Source organism: Oncorhynchus keta, chromosome 7, assembly GCF_023373465.1.
Source record: "Oncorhynchus keta strain PuntledgeMale-10-30-2019 chromosome 7, Oket_V2, whole genome shotgun sequence".
Classification (NCBI taxonomy): domain Eukaryota; kingdom Metazoa; phylum Chordata; class Actinopteri; order Salmoniformes; family Salmonidae; genus Oncorhynchus; species Oncorhynchus keta.
The window spans coordinates 35775383-35794831 of record NC_068427.1 but is presented as its reverse complement, the minus strand read 5'-3'; the positions used below and the strand labels follow the sequence as shown (position 1 = coordinate 35794831).

At 41.4% G+C, this 19449-nt stretch overlaps 1 protein-coding gene and 1 long non-coding RNA gene across 2 annotated transcripts in view; one reads left to right on the top strand and one right to left on the bottom strand.

The window, feature by feature from the left end:
* LOC118385852 (low-density lipoprotein receptor-related protein 1B-like) overlaps positions 1–19449 on the top strand; it is a 359442-nt gene that overhangs the window by 201553 nt on the left and 138440 nt on the right. The window contains exons 38-41 of the mRNA XM_052521799.1: positions 6773–6899; positions 7048–7199; positions 10615–10739; positions 11024–11398. Of these exons, the coding sequence (XP_052377759.1) occupies positions 6773–6899; positions 7048–7199; positions 10615–10739; positions 11024–11398 (779 nt within the window). The remainder of the gene's footprint in view (positions 1–6772; positions 6900–7047; positions 7200–10614; positions 10740–11023; positions 11399–19449) is intronic.
* On the bottom strand, positions 1681–3247 carry LOC127931138 (uncharacterized). Its single transcript, XR_008139902.1, has 2 exons — positions 2527–3247; positions 1681–2432 (listed from the first exon to the last, which is right to left on the bottom strand). It is a non-coding gene; the product is annotated as an uncharacterized LOC127931138 (long non-coding RNA).

Here is a 19449-nt window from a genome sequence, read left to right as displayed (position 1 = left end):
ACTACTAGAGGTTTCCACTTCACAATAACAGTACTTACAGTTGACCTGGGAAGCTCTAGCAGGGCATACATTTGACAAACTGACTTGCTGGAAAGGTGGCATCTTAGGACTGCGCCAAAATCATGTACTTTTGTACGTATATACATTACCAGTGAAAATTTTGGACACACCTACTCATTCAAGGTTTTTTCTTTATTTTACTATTTTCTCCATTGTAGAATAATAGTGAAGACATCGAAACTATGAAATATGAAATGAAATCACACTTTCCAAATAATATGCAATCATGTTGTAACCGACAAGATTCCTCAAAGTAGCCACCCTTTGCCTTGATGATAGCTTTTAACACTCTTGGCATTCTCTCAACCAGCTTCATGAGGAATGCTTTTCCAACAGTCTTAAAGGAGTTCCCACATATGCTGAGCACTTGGCTGTTTTTCCTTCAATCTGCAGTCCAACTCATCCCAAACCATCTCAATTGGGTTGAGGTCGGGTGATTGTGGAGGCCAGATCATCTAATGCATCACTCCATCACTCTCCTTCTGGGTCAAATAGCCCCTACATTTTGAGTATGTATGCAGATGACTCAACACTCTACATGTTAGCTACCACAGTGACTGAAATGACTGCAACACTTAATGAGTGGGTGGAAAGGAATAAGTTAGTCTAAAATATTTCTGAAACTAAAAGCATTGTATTTCGGACAAATCATTCACTAAACCCTACATCTCAACTAAATATTGTAATAAATAATCTGGAACTTGAGCAAGTTGAGGTAACTAAACTGCTTGGAGTAACCCTGGATTGTAAACTGTCATGGTCAAAACATATTGATACAACAGTAGCTAAGATGGGGAGAAGTATGTCCATAATAAAGCGCTGCTCTACCTTAACAGCGCTATCAACAAGACAGGTCCTGCAGGCCCTAGTTTTGTCGCACCTGGGGCCTGTTGCACAAAACTAGGATAAGGGATTAAGCCAGGATATCTTGGTGATCCTGGCTCAATTGATCCGTAATCCGGTTGCACTAAAGATGGATAGGGGGCAGGAGGATATGTTATGGTATAAATTACCATGGAGATTTATTCTGTGGAGCTAGCCTGCTCCAGACCAGGCTAAATTCCAGGATCTATTTAATCTCATCCCTAATGTCAGTCAGCAGTCACCACAAATGGAAACCAATAGTTATTTCACTGCTCACTATACATTGTTATCACATATAACTAGACCCACTGTCATTATTTAAACGTTTGTGATCATTAATTTCAATGATTTTGGATAAAAAATGATTTTTAGATGTTGCTATCATTAGATAATTTACAGTTTCCCATAGACTATATATAAAATGATAGAATATTAGGGCCACAGAGGGAAAAAAAAAGACAAGTCATAATATTGTAACCAGTTGTTTTAAAGGAGGACAGTTGTTAAAATGACAGATGCGGGGCATTTCGTGAAATTGTACTTCAGTATGGTTTCATAAACAAAGACATGCTGATGTGCCAGAATATTAAGTATCACATTGTCATAAGTATCAAAACTGTAAAAACAATATGTAGCTTTTCTGCAGAAAGAACCAGCCTCATAAATTTATGACTTTATCCTTTTTCTTCAGTGTGGCCCTAGTACTCTGTCATATAAACAAATACACATTCCATATGAATATAAAAACACAATGTGTAACATTATGTTCCTTTATTGAATAAGGACAAAACAAAGCAGGTAAACCATCAGCTCCTTTCGAAACTGAAGTCACAGTGACTCTACAAGATGGAAAGCACAGAATCCAAGCATATTATACAAAATGATACATACACATTCAAAGGTCTGTATATAACACACCCTGCATGTCTGCACACTAAAATAAATGCAGGACAAATCCATACACATCAACTGAACAGACAAATGAATGGATGCAGTAGCCTCCCTGCAGCCTTGTATTACACACAGTATACCGCACAAACATCATAAGAGGCCAAATTCGTAAAAAAACGAACCCAAAAAAACCCAAATTCCTCTGCCACCGCAGGACATATTTAACCAAAATTGAAAGCACACATACTAACTAAAATAATTCAACACATATTGGTCCCTCAGCAGCCGACCACTGTCGTCATCAGGGAAGATTGCCGGATTGTCCCAGTCCATGGCTGGTGGCACTCTGGGGGCCCTCTCCTTCCTCAGGCAGGCCACATCGTGGAGGACAGCACAAGCCACAGTAATATCACATGCCCTAACAGGGCTGACCCTTAATTTGTGAAGGCAGTGAAAGCGTGCCTTCAGGAGGCCAAAGGTCATTTCAACTCTGGCCCTGGTCCTGGCATGGGCATGGTTGTAGGCCTGCTGTGCTTCCTAGGGGTCTGTGAAAGGTGTCAGGAGAAAAGGCTGGCAGCCATACCCCCTGTCTCCCAGCAACACACCAGAGAATTCACCTGTCAACACAAAATCTCATCATTACTACCTCATAAACACAGTGATATTCTTGACACAGCCATGATGGTTATAAATAGGGGTTGTGTGGCTTACCTTGTGATAGGCACTGATAGATTTCAGAGGCCCGAAAGATTCTGGAGTCATGGACTGAGCCAGGCCATTTTGCCACAACATTGCTGATCACACAGTCAGCATTGCAGACCATCTGAAATCATAAGATGAGGAATATTACACCAATCAATGCACATCACTGGCAGATTTTTTTGCTTATTTTCCTAGGTAATTTTGCTCAAGAAAATATTCAAGATGTTTTTTAGATATTTTTTTTTACTGAAAACAAGACAAAAATACTAAGTAAGAAAGACATTTTTGCAGTGCAGTGAGCAACCGACCTTGGGTCCTTTGAAAGGCGCTATATAAATTAAAGTGATTATTATTATAGCTCATCTATTTATTCAATTAAATTTTATTTATATAGCACTTTTCACAATTGTTTCATTCTGTCAAAGCAGCTTTACATTAATGAAAGCAGGAGAAACACAAAAAAAACGGTGGACAACATAAGAAGCAGAGTACAACGGCTAAGATTAAACCGTACTGAGCGTAGTAACGTTAAATAATAATGTAAGGCTTTAATAATAATTTATCATAGCTTTATACAGTGTGATGGACTTACTTTACACAATTTCACTCATATCTGCAGTGCATTTCAATTAAAAATGTAACCGTTTCATAATTACAGTACAACTGCGTTTTTGGAGATGTGAATTAAATATTTGAATTGTAATTGTGATGTTTCAGCGGAGCGGTGAGTGTGTAATTGTGCACTACTTATGCATTCAGGCGGTCTGCAATACTTTGCCACGCTTTTTCTCTTTGCTTTATCACTGTGGCGGTGTTGCCTTTCTTCTTAATTATATATTTTACCTCCTCGTATGCCTCCATGAGGATTTGTGAAAAGAACGCGGCTCTAGTTGCCATGGTAAATCAGTTAATCTGTGATCTGTGGCGGGGTCTATTTGAGTGAGCCGTGAGCGCGCACCTATCCAGGATTGGTTTCACCTGGCTTAATGAATCCGTGTCTGCTCATCCTGGCTTGGTCTTTGTGCAACCAATTAAGCCTGGACGCACATGTTTTGGCTTCATTGAGCTCAGCTTAGTCATTTATCCCGGATGTCTTAATTCTACTTTTGTGCAACAGGCCCCTGGACTACTGTTCAGTCATGTGGTCACAAAAAGGAACTTTGGAAAATTGCAACTGGCTCAGAACAGGGCAGCACGGCCGGCCCTTGGATGTACACAGAGCACTAATATTAGTAATATGCATGTCAATCTCTCCTGGCTCAAAGTAGAAAGAAGAGAGATTGACTTCATCACCACTTGTATTTATGAGAGGTGAAGCAACAAAAACATAGGCACAGACACATGGATTACACACACACACATGATAACATAAGCACTATACACATGTACACATGGAATTTGTGCTGTAGATACAGTGGGGAGAACAAGTATTTGATACACTGCCGATTTTGCATTTGCAGATTTTCCTACTTACAAAGCATGTAGAGGACTGTCATTTTTATCATAGGTACACTTCAACTGTGAGACGGAATCTAAAACAAAAATCCAGAAAATCACATTGTATGATTTCTAAGTAATTAATTTGCATTTTATTGCATGACATAAGTATTTGATCACCTACCAACCAGTAAGAATTCCATCTCTCACAGACCTGTTCGTTTTTCTTTAAGAAACCTCCTGTTCTCGACTCATTACCTGTATTAACTGCACCTGTTTGAACTCGTTACCTGTATAAAAGAATCCTGTCCACACACTCAATCAAACAGACTCCAACAACTCTCCACAATGGCCAAGACCAGAGAGCTGTTTAAGGATATCAGGGATACAATTGTAGACCTGCACAAGGCTGGGATGGGCTACAGGACAATAGGCAAGCAGCTTGGTGAGAAGGCAACAACTGTTGGTGCAATTATTAGAAAATGGAAGAAGTTCAAGATGATGGTCAATCACCCTCGGTCTGGGGCTCCATGCAAGATCTCACCTCGTGGGGCATCAATGATCATGAGGAAGGATCAGCCAAGAACTACACAGCAGGACCTGGTCAATGACCTGAAGAGAGCTGGGACCACAGTCTCAAAGAAAACCATTAGTAACACACTACACCGTCATGGATTAAAATCCTGCAGGGCACGCAAGGTACCCCTGCTCAAGCCAGCGCATGTCCAGGCCCGTCTGAAGTTTGCCAATGACTATCTGGATGATCCAAAGGAGAAATGGGAGAAGGACACGTGGTCTGATGAGACAAAAATTGAGCTTTTTGGTCTAAACTCCACTCGCCGTGTTTGGAGAAAGAAGAAGGATGAGTACAACCCCAAGAACACCATCCCAACCGTGAAGCATGGAGGTGGAAACATCATTCTTTGGGGATGCTTTTCTGCAAAGGGGACAGGACGACTGCACCTTATTGAGGGGAGAATGGATGGGGCCATGTATCGCAAGATCTTGGCCAACAACCTCCTTCCCTCAGTAAGAGCATTGCAGATGGGTCGTGGCTGGGTCTTCCAGCATGACAACGACCCGAAACACACAGCCAGGGCAACTAAGGAGTGGCTCCGTAAGGAGCATCTCAAGGTCCTGGAGTGGCCTCGCAAGTCTCCAGACTTGAACCCAATAGAAAGTCTTTGGAGGGAGCTGAAAGTCCGTATTGCCCAGCGACAGCCCTGAAACCTGAAGGATCTGGAGAAGGTCTGTATGGAGGAGTGGGCCAAAATCCCTGCTGCAGTGTGTGCTAACCTGGTCAAGTCCTACAGGAAATGTATGATCTCTGTAATTGCAAACAAAGGTTCTGTACCAAATATTAAGTTCTGCTTTTCTGATGTATCAAATATTTATGTAATGCAATAAAATGCAAATTAATTACTTAAAAATCATACAATGTGATTTTCTGGATTTTTGTTTTAGATTTCGTCTCTCACAGTTGAAGTGTACCTATGATAAAAATGACAGACCTCTACATTCTTTGCAAGTAGGAAAACCTGCAAAATCGGCAGTGTCTCAAATACTTGTCCCCCCCCACTGTGTGTGGTAGTGGTGGAGTAGGGGCCTGAGGGCACACCGTGTGTTGTGGAATCTGTAGATGTATTTTTAGGTTTTTAAAATTGTATAAACTGCGTAATTTTATTTGACCCCAGGAATAGTATCTGCTACCTTGCAAGCAGCTAATGGGGATCCAAAATAAATACAAATACAAAACCTTGTGAAGCTGGTTGAGAGAATGCCAAGAGTGTGCGAAACTGTCATCAAAGCAAAGCGTGGCTTCTTGTAGAATTTCAAATATTAAATATGTTGTGATTGTTTAACACTTTTTTTAGTTACTACATGATTCCATATGTGTTATTTAATAGTTTTGATATCTTCACTGTTATTCTACATATAAAACATCTTGAATGAGTAGGTGTGTCCAAACTTTTGACTGGTACTGTATTTATTTATAAATAATAAAAAATAAATCCTTGGAGGAAATCCCCCCCCCCGCTCAGACCAGTAGAAACATGCTCAGACCAGTATAAACACGCTTAGATGTGCTCCTAGCTCCTGCAGTGATGTTTTTTTGTCATGCCTGACCTATGTGAAGTTGTTCAGCAGTTGTAGGTGTTGTGTGCAGTCACAGTATGATTCGTTTCAGTTTGCTACTAAAGGTCCGAGATCGACTGTTGACACTGCGTGAAAGATCAGCTGGAGGCGCTTGACAGGCTCACATTTCAACCATTTTCTGAAAACAGAGGGCTGTAACACCAAAGTATCCTCTCTAGACCCAATAGAAGTAGGCTTTGAGGTTAACTACATTGTAATACTTTATGATTTCAGTTGCATAGCCTCTGATAACCTCCTTATCACATTAGATCAGACATGTTGTGTATACTTTCAGATCTGTTAATGTTGTCCAAGCAGTTAGATGTCAATAATATTGCTGTTTACCACTATGCCCCCTGCCCCCGCTCTCTCTCAATTTAATGAAATTCAGAGTGCTTTATTGGCATGGGATACACATGTTTACATTAGCAAAGCAAGCAAAATAGATAATAAACAAAAGGGAAATAAACAATACAAAATGTACATTAAACATTACATTCACAAACGTTTCAAATGAATAGAGACCCATGTCATATTATGGCTATATACAGTGTTGTAACAATGTGCAAATAGTGAAAGTACAAAAGGGGAAATAAATAAACATAAATATGGGTTGTATTTACAATCTCTCTCTCTCTCTCTCTCTCTCCCCCTCCCTCTCTCCCCTCTCTCCCTCTGGTAGGTATCTGTTCTGGACAGAGTGGGGCCAGAGCCCCTGCATAGGGAGAGCCCGTCTAGATGGGTCTGATCAGGTCACCCTGGTCAACACTGGCATTGCCTGGCCCAACGGGATCTCCATAGACTATGAGGTACAGTACAGGGCTTCCTCCTGATCCACCTATGTCCTATTTGCTCTTATCCATCCACCCCATCCTAAAGCAGTTTTATAACAGCATCCTATCCTCATATTTCTTTGTTTGGATAAAATGTACCCAATGTACCCCCATAACTCTGCAGGAAAATAGACTATACTGGTGTGATGCCCGCACTGACAAGATAGAGAGGATCAACCTTGAGACGGGTGAGAGCAGGGAGATTGTACTGTCAGTGGCCAACGTAGACCTGTTCTCCGTGGCAGTGTTTGGAGCTTACATCTACTGGTCTGACAGGTAATTTATTATTTCCTTAAATGCACACAGAGTGGGCTGCAAAGTCCGATCCTCTAACCCTTAATCTAAGAGGTCTCAGTGGGGAGATCCTCAGGGGAGAATCTTTACATGATTAGGTGCACCATCTCTTTATGTAAATGTACTAGCATATCTCAATGTCATTATCAAGGGCAAGTCCCTTAAACCTTTTGTCAAACCAGTTATCTTGAGGTATTTCATGCTTGCTTGATTATTTTCTTTATGATAAAGTGCCATTGTTAAAATAAATTATGCCAGCCTTTTCTATTTTCTGTCATTTAGAAAAGTTTAACGTTTTAATGTCACATGCACAAGTACAGTGAAATGACTTTCTTGCAAACTCAAAACCCAACAATGCAATAATCAAAAACAATGTAATACTAGAAAAAAACACATGAGAAATAAGAAGAACACAATAAGTAATTAAGCATACTATATACATGCTCAGTTCCAATACTATTTCCTGTACAATGTGCAGGAATACTGGAGTTATGGAGGTAGACATATATAGGGGTAAGGTGAGTAGGCAAAAGGATATAAGATAAACAGAGTAGCAGCAGCTTGTATGTGAGTGGGTTTGATTGTGTCAAGTCAGTATAAATTAATGTGCATATTTAAAAAATAAATACATTTGTATTTCATCTTTATTTAACCAGGTAGGACAGTTGAGAACAAGTTCTCATTTACAACTGCGACCTGGCCAAGTGAAGGGCTGTAGGAAGTCAGGTGCAGGAGAGCAGATATTTGGTAGCAAACTAGAGCCTTTTATTTAGCGGACTAAAAGCACATGGCACAAAAGAACACGGAATACAAATACGGGTTGAACATAACCCAGCGCAACCAGCCTAACGTGAGCATACATGAAAACAGATAAACAATACCACACAAAGACATGGGGGAAAGAGAGGGTTAAATACACAACACATAATGACAAAAATGAGAACCAGGTGTGTGGGAAAACGAGACAAAACAAATGGAAAATGAAAAATGGATCGGAAGTGGCTAGAAGACCGGCGACGTCGACCGCCGAACACTGCCTGAACAAGGAGAGGCATCGACTTCGGCAGAGACCAAGATAAAGCAAAGCAGCGCAACACAAACAGCAACACAGAGTTTCACATGGAATAAACAAACATACAGTCAATAATAAAATAGAAAATGTATATTCAGTGTGTGCAAATGAGGTAGGATAAGGGAGATAAGGCAATAAATAGGCCCTAGTGACAAAATAATTACAATATAGCAATTAAACACTGGAGTGATAGATGTGCAGAAGAGGAGTGTGCAAGTAGAGATACTGGGGTGCAAAGGAGAAAAAAAATAACAGTATTGGGATGAGGGAGTTGGATGGGCTATTTACAGATGGGCTATGTACAGGTACAGCGATCTGTGAGCTGCTCTGACAGCTGGTGCTTAAAGTTAGATATTAGGTGTGTGTATGTGTCGTCAATATAAATTAATGCATATTATGTGTGTGTGTATGTGTGCGCATAGAGACAGTGCAAAAATAAAAGGTAAATAAAAATACAATGTTAACTCAAGCTTTCCTACCACACCGCCTGATGAAGATGTCCTGGATGGCAGGGAGCTCGCCCCCAGTGATATACTGGGCTGTCCGCACCACCCTCTATAGTGCCATGCGATCGAGGGCGGTGCTATTGCTATACCAGGCAGCGCTGCAGCCAGTAAAAATGCTCTCAATGGTGAAGCTGTAGAACTTTTTGAGAATTTGAGGGCCCATGCCAAACTGCTTCAACCTCCTGAGGGGGAGAGGTGCTATCACAGCTTTATGATTTGGACACTGTTGCTCGCCCCCCTGTTTTCTGTAGTCCTTAGTATTACTGACGTTGAGGGAGAGGTGGTTGACAGCAGTGTGGAGAGCAATTGAGATTGCATCCTCTATGGATTTATTGAGGCGGTATGCAAATTGGAGTGGGTCTAGGGTGTCTGGGATGGTGGAATTAATATTTGCCATAACCAGCCTCTCAAAGCACTTCATGATTACAGAAGTGAGCGCTACAGGGCGGTAGTCATTGTGGCATGAAGCCACAATGGGCACAGGAATGATGGTGGTCACCTTACAGACTGGGACAAGGAGAGGTTGAAAATGACTGTGAATATGCCTGACAGCTGTTCTGCGCATGCTCTGAGAACGCGCTCTGGAATACTGTCAGGTTCCCTGTGGCCTTTCGGGTGTTGACCTGATCAAAGACCTTACTCTCATCAGCCTTGGAGAGCAAGATCACAAAATCCTCTGGGTCGGTGACGGCCCTCACACCCGGCACGATGTTGTTGTTGTCAAAGCGTGGATAAAATGCATTGAGTTCGTCTGGTAGAGAGGCATCGGTGGGCAGATCACGGTTGGGTCTTTCTCTGTAATCCGTCATGGACTGTAGCCCCTGCCACATGCGGCGGGCATCGGATCCTGTGCAGTATGATTCCACCTTATTCCTATATTGTTCTTTTGCTCATTTGATGACTCTGCGGAGGTCATAGCGGGACTTCTTGTACTTATTCCTGTCCTCAAGGTTGTCTACGATGGCTCTGTGTGTGGTAGTCCTGTCCTTTAATTTAGTTCCAACCTCTGTGTTAATTCAAGGCTTTTAATTGGGGGAACCAGCGAATCCTCACCGTGGGGACAACGTCGCAGATACATTTTCTCATGAAGCTGGTGACAGAGGTGGTTAGCTTGTCAATGTTAGTGGCGTAGTCTCAAAACACATTCCAATCAGCACTAGCAAAGCAGTCCTATATCATCATTTCTGATTCTGGTGACCATTTCTCAATGGAGCGAGTCACAGCTACTTCCTATTTGAGTTTCTGCTTGTAAACAGGAAGCAGGAGTGTGGAGTCTGATTTGTATGCTTGGTTGTGGGTAGAATAACAGTGGTCTAGGACTTTATTACCCCTAGTGGCATTAGAGACGGGTTGATGGAAGTTGGGCACCACGTCTTAGTGACCCAGAATTAAAATCGCCGGCAACCAGACAGGCAGCCTCTAGATATTAGTTTTCTTGCTTGTTTATATCCTTGTAAAGTTCGTTAAGTGCCAGCTTGTTATTTTTCTTCTCCTGATGTCACGATCACAGTCACGATAACTGCTGAAAATTCCTCTGGAGGTAGAAGGGTCGGTATTCTAAGACGGGTGAACAGTTGGTAGACACACACAGTTAAACACCAATTAGTGTTGATGTAGATGCAAACCCTTCCCCCCCCCCTCGATTTCCCTGACTCCACTGTCCTGTCCCCCCGGTGAATGGAGAATCCATCAAGTTGGATAGCAATGGGGGGCATCTTGTCCGAGAGTCAAAAATAAAAGTATTTTTAAGAAACAAATAAAAATAAAAAATGTGTGTCATTGATGACTTCTCAAAATGTCTCTCTCTTTCTGTCCTCAGAGCTCACTCCAATGGTTCCATCCGACGAGGCTTCAAGAGTGACGGCAGCGAGGCAGTGACCATGAGGAGTGGTCTGGGGGTCAACCTGAAGGATGTGACAGTATTTAATAGAGGGCGGGAGAAAGGTTGAGGTTTCAACTTAATTCTCCTTATTGATTCTCGCCCCCATAATCAGTAGCAATGTTAAATGCATTGTTCAAAATCAACTGGGAGCCATCTAGTACAAGGGATAGATAAACCGTAGCTATAGGCAGTGCATGTACAATACAAAAGTGACGTTATATCACACCAGCACTTCTAGTTCTGGCACTACACTAAACAATTAACTTCATAACCATTAAATTAATGAGGGTAAATTAATCTTAGTTAGAATATGCCTTGAACACAGTATTTGTGTCTGCCAACCCAGGTACCAACCCATGTGCCAGGAGCAATGGGGGCTGTCAGCAGCTCTGCTTCCACCTGGGCAGTGGGCGTAGGACATGTTCCTGTGCCCATGGCCACCTGGCTGAGGACGGCTTTGCCTGCGAGCGATACGAAGGCTATCTGCTTTACTCTGAGAGGACCATACTGAAGAGCGTCCACCTCTCAGACGAGAGCGACCTCAACTCGCCCGTCCAGCCCTTCGAGAGGCCCACCTACTTCAAAAACATCATAGCACTGACTTTTGATTACCGCCAGAAAACCGCAGGAGGGACCAATCGCATCTTCTTCAGCGACATCCATTTTGGGAATATCCAGATGATTAATGACGACTGGACAGGACGATCAATCATAGCCAAAAGTAAGTACTGCTTTACTTTTTATGTTTTGATGATTTTGAGTTTGTTTATTTACAAGTGCCTGCAAGTGCCTGCATATATACGTTTATGCCTGACAGAATATATTGTTCATGTTTTATTATTTTACTAATATTTTACTTTCTAGTACATCCATTCATTTATTTTCCTCTAAATCTTGATCCTGTTGTAATGCTGGGTGCTAAGTCAATGAAATAACCTACGATGTGAAATGAGGGTCTGCAGCCAGCCTCTCCTGCCTCTTAGCAGCCATTTGTGAAAAGCTATTTGTGGAGAATATAGTGGCTGGGTCCTAGGATGTGTGGCTTTGATGCATAATACTACATCAAGTATACAGATGTAGGATCTTAATTTGATCAGCCTGTTGCAAAATAACTTTCCTCCAATTCAAAACATTTCAAACTTTTAGTGTATTTGAGCTTTAAAATGCTTCTGAAGTTTGTAATATCCACTTAGAAATGTCGGACTTGATTTTCCCTTGTAAAAAATGTATCAATCCCTACAAAAATGTCCATGAATTACAATCCACATAATAAGTCACATGTCCTGTTGCTGCAGGATTATTTTCCTGCTGTAGCAAACTGGCTCAAATTAAGATCCTACATCTGTAGAGCATTGTAATGGCCACCTCTATTTTGCCCTAAATGGGAACAATTTAACTGTCAAATAAGATGTTTAAGATGGGGGATTTTTTTAGGTCTCACTATTGATGCAGAAAATTACCCAGCTCTCATTTTCACCACATTTTGACCAAAACATAAATAAGTGGCCTGAGAGTGATACAGTATCTTCACCAATCTGGGCAGCAAGCAGCATTTGCAGCATTTGCAATAGGATTAGCTAGCAATGGGTATCATTATTGCAAGGAACAGCGTCTGCATAAAATAAACTTAAGTATTTAGGGATTAAGGAAGTTTATAGGACACATGGGTGCTTGTGAAATGGACATCTAACAAAGATAAATTCAAAATATCTCTATTTGGCTTGACTTTAATAAATACATATAGAATGTGAAACACATAACAAATGGACCTTTTATAGCCTGCTAATCAGTCAGTCATTCTAGATGGCAGGAGGAGAGCCAGCAGAGCCGTTGCGTCTGTTCTCCCTGTCAGTCTTTTCTAGATAAGCTAAGTGGAGGCAGATGAGCAGGGAAAGCCTCTGTTCTACACTGTTAGCATCTTTTGCCTTTTTCTGAAGTCTCCTCTGAGCTCATGTCACTCACTCACCCCTCACACTCTGGAAGAACAGCATCACCAGTCACACTCTGGGAGAACAGCAGGAGTCCACTGATCCATATCCTCATGTTCTACTGTTGGCAAAATTGACAGAGACGGGATGGGATGACTGGAAATATACTTTTTTGTTCTTTTGGCTTTGACCAAGAGGAGCAATTATCATTTTGAAAAGAAGCACTGACATATAAAGAGAAAAAGCTATGTGGCTGGCAAATGTCAAGTGTGTGTATGTGTTTGATATCCTTCTTTGCACCTCTTTGTGTAATTGGTAGACCTCAATCCATGCCTAGCCTGTTCACGTGCAGAGTTGGAGTGATTTATTTAGCACTGAAACATCCATTGCCTTTACTTTAGCTTAGCTTATTATAGGGTTGTCCTTGAGTAGAGAAAATATTGGTTGACCGAAAGTCGTCTCTTCTTTCAACCATTCGATTGGTCTACATTTTAAAACGTGTATTTTTTCATATATAGATACACCCTATGTGCTTGAATAAAATCAACTATATATGCATTGAGCTTGTCTGATGCTTTAAGGGCACTGTTAGATCAAATCAGACACAAATGACTCAAGACGGAGACAGAGATCAAGATTACCAGAAGGAAAAAAATGTAACCTGTCCCGAGCATCCTCCTCCACTCCTACTGGGTTTCGCAGATTCTACCGTTACACTCCTGAAGTTACCTGTAATCTTACCATTTCTACCGATTTGCGTGCCAGTTATGGTTTCCAGTACATTGTCGTGGCACAGTTTCATTTAAAATCATTGTCATGTGGTTAATCAAAATTCTATCCAAATCTCAATGAAAATGATACAAACTTCTATTGCCAACTATGTAAAAAAATAGTCTATAAAGCCAACAAATAAACATTGCAGCCTGTAGGTAGAAAATATCCTGATAAAAATATCTTAAAGGTCACATTTTCTACGCATGGCCTGTCTGCAATGAACTTGAAACATTGTATCAACTATTAACTTGGACCCGAAGCTCATGCTAGCAAACTTGCAACATTGTCTAAAATATTCTGGGCCCTCAGAGTTTCCCAAGTCAATGTGCTTGGGACAGACACAGCTGTAGGCTATTTGTGCAAGCGATAAGAAGTAATCAGATAGGCCGTATTTTATAAAGTTTCCACTGGATCAGAGCATTGCATTTTTCCCTTTCACGCTGAGTGGCTGTCGAAGGGGGGAGAGCTGGATACTTTTTTTTAATACATTGAGAAACTTCTGTCATTCTCATTGGGTGTAAAAAAACAGACTTTGATTGCTTGCTGTTTGAGGTGAAGAAAACATTACTTTGAGAACAGCTCATTAGTGGTGGTGCGGTTAAACAAATCCGAAAAACTATCAGATCCCCAAATGGGCATTTTATATGCGTCCATTTGCATACAGGCCAGATAGCCTATAGGCCTACTTCAATGCGTAATCAGGTGCGTATCCTTACTCAACATTGACTGTAGCGCTCCAAACAAAAGACATGAACTAAATTGACAAAATCATAAATGGAATAAATAAACCAAAACTTGTTTCTCACAAGGTTGTGCGCTCTTCAAACAGCGTGTCCACTCCGACAATGAGAACGGCAAAAGACTGGAATAATAATATATTAAATGCATGAACAGAAATTACTGTTACCAAACATTATTAAGTATAGGAATTAACGGTAAGTGTACTACTCAAATCAAATCAAATGTATTTATATAGCCCTTCGTACATCAGCTGATATCTGAAAGTGCTGTACAGAAACCCAGCCTAAAACCCCAAACAGCAAGCAATGCAGGTGTAGAAGCACGGTGGCTAGGAAAAACTCCCTAGAAAGGCCAAAACCTAGGAAGAAACCTAGAGAGGAACCAGGCTATGTGGGGTGGCCAGTCCTCTTCTGGCTGTGCCGGGTGGAGATTATAACAGAACATGGCCAAGATGTTCAAATGTTCATAAATGACCAGCATGGTCGAATAATAACAAGGCAGAACAGTTGAAACTGGAGCAGCAGCACAGTCAGGTGGACCGGGGACAGCAAGGAGTCATCATGTCAGGTAGTCCTGGGGCATGGTCCTAGGGCTCAGGTCCTCCGAGAGAGAGAAAGAAAGAAAGGAGAGAATTAGAGAACGCACACTTAGATTCACGCAGGACACCGAATAGGACAGGAGAAGTACTCCAGGTATTCCTTATGTCTGAAACACATGCTTCTAGTGAGGGCAATTTTGGGGCTTCACCATGTTTCATTGAAATGTACAGCTGTGTGTCATCCGCATAGCAGTGAAAGTTAACATTATGTTTTCGAATAACATCCCCAAGAGGTAAAATGTATAGTGAAAACAATAGTGGTCCTAAAACGGAACCTTGAGGAACACCGAAATTTACAGTTGATTTGTCACAGGACAAACCATTCACAGAGACAAACTGATATCTTTCCGACAGATAAGATCTGAACCAGGCCAGAACATGTCCGTGTAGACCAATTTGGGTTTCCAATCTCTCCAAAAGAATGTGGTGATCGATGGTATCAAAAGCAGCACTAAGGTCTAGGAGCACGAGGACAGATGCAGAGCCTCGGTCCGATGCCATTAAAATGTAATTTACCACCTTCACAAGTGCCGTCTCAGTGCTATGATGGGGTCTAAAACCAGACTGAAGCATTTCGTATACATTGTTTGTCTTCAGGAAAGCAGTGAGTTGCTGCGCAACAGCCTTCTCTAAAATTTTTGAGAGGAATGGAAGATTTGATATAGGCCGATAGTTTTTTATATTTTCTGGGTCAAGGTTTGGCTTTTTCAAGAGAGGCTTTATTTCTGCCACTTTTAGTGAGTTTGGTACACATCCAGTGGATAGAGAGCCATTTATTATGTTCAGCATAGGAGGGCCAAGCACAGGAAGCAGCTCTTTCAGTAGTTTAGTTGGAATAGGGTCCAGTATGCAGCTTGAAGGTTTAGAGGCCATGATTATTTTCATCATTGTGTCAAGAGATATAGTACTAAAACACTTGAGCGTCTCTCTTGATCCTAGGTCCTGGCAGAGTTGTGCAGACTCAGGACAACTGAGGTTTGGAGGAATACGCAGGTTTAAAGAGGAGTCCGTAATTTGCTTTCTAATAATCATAATCTTTTCCTCAAAGAAGTTCATGAATTTATCACTGCTAAAGTGAAAGTCATCCTCTCTTGGGGAATGCTGCTTTTTAGTTAGCTTTGCGACAGTATAAAAAAGGAATTTAAGATTGTTCTTATTTTACTCAATTAAGTTAGAAAAATAGGATGATCGAGCAGCAGTAAGGTCTCTTCGGTACTGCACGGTACCATCTTTCCAAGCTAGTCGGAAGACTTCCAGTTTGGTGTGGCGCCATTTCCGTTCCAATTTTCTGGAAGCTTGCTTCAGAGCTCGGGTATTTTCTGTGTACCAGGGAGCTAGTTTCTTATGAGAAATGTTTTTAGTTTTTAGGATTGCAACTGCATCTAGGGTATTGCGCAAGATTAAATTGAGATCCTCAGTTAGGTGGTTAACTGATTTTTGTCCTCTGGCGTCCTTGGGTAGGCAGAGGGAGTCTGGAAGGGCATCAAGGAATCTTTGTGTTGTCTGTGAATTTATAGCACGACCTTTGATGGTCCTTGGTTGGGGTCTGAGCAGATTATTTGTTGCAATTGCAAACGTAATAAAATGGTGGTCCGATAGTCCAGGGTTATGAGGAAAAACATTAAGATCCACAACATTTATTCCATGGGACAAAACTAGGTCCAGCGTATGACTGTGACAGTGAGTGGGTCCAGAGACATGTTGGACAAAACCCACTGAGTCGATGATGGCTCCGAAAGCCTTTTGGAGTGGGTCTGTGGACTTTTCCATGTGAATATTAAAGTCACCAAAGATTAGAATATTATCTGCTATGACTACAAGGTCCGATAGGAATTCAGGGAACTCAGTGAGAAACGCTGTATATGGCCCAGGAGGCCTGTAAACAGTAGCTATAAAAAGTGATTGAGTAGGCTGCATAGATGTCATGACTAGAAACTCAAAAGACGAAAACGTCATTTTTTTTTTGTAAATTGAAATTTGCTATCGTAAATGTTAGCAACACCTCCGCCTTTGCGGGATGCACGAGGGATATGGTCACTAGTGTAGCCAGGAGGTGAGGCCTCATTTAAAACAGTAAATTCATCAGGCTTAAGCCATGTTTCAGTCAGGCCAATCACATCAAGATTATGAAGTGTTTAGTTCATTGACTATAATTGCCTTTGAAGTAAGGGATCTAACATTAAGTAGCCCTATTTTGAGATGTGAGGTATCATGATCTACTACTGGTAATATATGTAATGGGGAATTGATAGAGACTAACAATCAAACGCAAACAATTCACACAATGAAGTTACCAATTTGTGCAATGAATGTGCACAAATTGGTGGGAGAGTGCGCATTCTGGAGAGAGACATGCATTATGCAGCCCCACTCCCCTTCTTCTTGGACTGTGCCATCCCAGCAGCCTCTGCAATGGATTAATCTCGGCCTCCACAATGGATTAGTTCACTGAGATGGGCGCAAATAAGACACGTGTCTTCTGTACCATAATATATATATATATATATATATATATATATATATATATATATATATATATATATATTTGCCACTTCTCGACTACAAAAAATCTTGGTCGACCAAACAATCGACCAGTCGACTAATTACGGTCAGCCCTAGCTTGTTAACTCACTATTCATAGTTGGTTGGATTCAGGACTCTTGTTAATCGACTAAACAATGTTATCAGAATCAGACTGTCCACCCTCTCCTTTTCCATATACCCTCTTCCTTACACTCCTCTCCTCTCCTTCCCTCTCCTCTCCCTTTCCTCTACCCTCTTCTCTACCCTCCCCTCCTCTACCCTCCTTTCCTCTCCTTCACCCCCTTCTCTCCTTCCTCTCCACAAAGTTCTACTGCGTACCCTGTCATTGAAGAAGGGTGAAGATGTTAATCATCCATATTTCCCTAATGAAGCTCCACGTCCCCCATTAATTACTCCCTGGCCTCTCCAACGATTTCCGGCAAACCAAGCTGTCAGACGCCTTTTTATTGCGAACAATTAATTAGCAATTGGGCTGACTCAGATAGTGCCTTAAGTATTCTGTATGTATGGTTTATGGCTTATAGAAAGCACCGGATTCAGTCCGTATCTCCAGAATTGACGACCTGTTCACCATTAAGATCAATTAAGCACTCACTCCACAGCAGATTGTATACTGTATGTCCCATTGAGTTGGAGTTCTAGGATATAATTCAGGTGGTAAGGTTTCATCCAAGATCTTCACTAATGGTTCAGTGAATATGTTAGGTATCTTTGTGCAACGCAAAGACAGAAATATGTGTGTTTTCCCTACGAGGACAAGCATGTTGTTTATGTTTTGTCCACCAGCGGGCTGTCTCTGTCGGACCGTCTGGTTTCATAGCGCCTCAGAAAGAGACTTGAATGGAGGTTGTGACCATAGCGGACAAAACAACCGCTGATTTTTATTGGATGATCTCTCAGTTCATCACCATCCAGCGCATCCTTAGAACCCCCCGGAAAAAAATCTGAAAACTTAGAAATAGTTTTCATGCAAACTTTATATGGTCAATGTGATCGAACATTTATTTAACATGTCGATTTTCGCAATTTTTACAGCTGTAGCAGGCTTGCTCCATCTCTCACCTAGATTTTAAGCTGCACCCCTTTCAAGTCCCCCTGTTGCACAGTGTCAACATGCTCTATATGCCATAGCAATTGAGCCTGGTGGGGCAAGGTTATGGTTGTACTAGTACTCTGGTGCAACCCTATTTTCATGCCAAGCACATACGGTTTGGCATGTCTATTTGTTCACTATTGAATGCCATGTATTTATCCCTGCTCACTAAGTAAACAGTAGAAACTACAATGAATGAGAGACCTGGAATATGTAAGCTTAATTTTTTTCAGTGACCTCTATTACCAATCGATATATGAACAACAACGGTTTGCAGCAGAGACTACCCTGTGCTGTATATGCTTACATTGGTATTCATGGATTTTAGTTTACTTCATATTTTCCTGGAATTAGGTTTGTTTGGACTTGTCAACTCTGTGAGTGCCATCAGATGTATTATGGGTTGATTAATGTCTTGTATATTCCATTTAAGTATTTAGGATGAGCTGGTGGATGGATTTGTTAGTACACAACGTGCAGAGGTTATATCCTGTGTGCGGCAGTTACAATGAATTCAACCTTGTGGCTGTAATTCCCTGCACCACAAATAAAAGAAGCATGGTGGTGTGCATGTTAACATATCGGAGCGGTTTCCCAGAAACAGATTAAGCCCAGTTGTAGAATAAAAATAGTTTTCGATGGAGGTTCTCCATTGAGTTTGTTTTTTTACTCCAAGACTAGGCTTAATCTGTGTCTTGGAAACCGTCCCTTCATGTCTGGACTAGGACTGTTGCGGTGACCATGTTACCTCCACACCGGCCCTCATGAGTCGTGACCGGAGTACTAAGCTCCTCTTATGCTTATGCACTCTGGACATGTGTTGGTAGTACCCAACTTACTAACGACCACCAGGTCGCTAATGGCCTGGTACTCAGGGCTCCATTGTCCCTCTAACCACTCTGACATCAATGGAAATGCATTCGAAAATCACATCAAACACTTATCATCAAAACAGTATCGTGCTTTTAAAACTCACCTCAATGTGATTTATCAATTTGAAGAAAGAAGTTCAACAAGAGGTTGAAACTGAGTGGAAAACATGGTCCTTCTGCCTAACATAACGAAATGGACTGCGCTTTCTAAGGTAATGATTA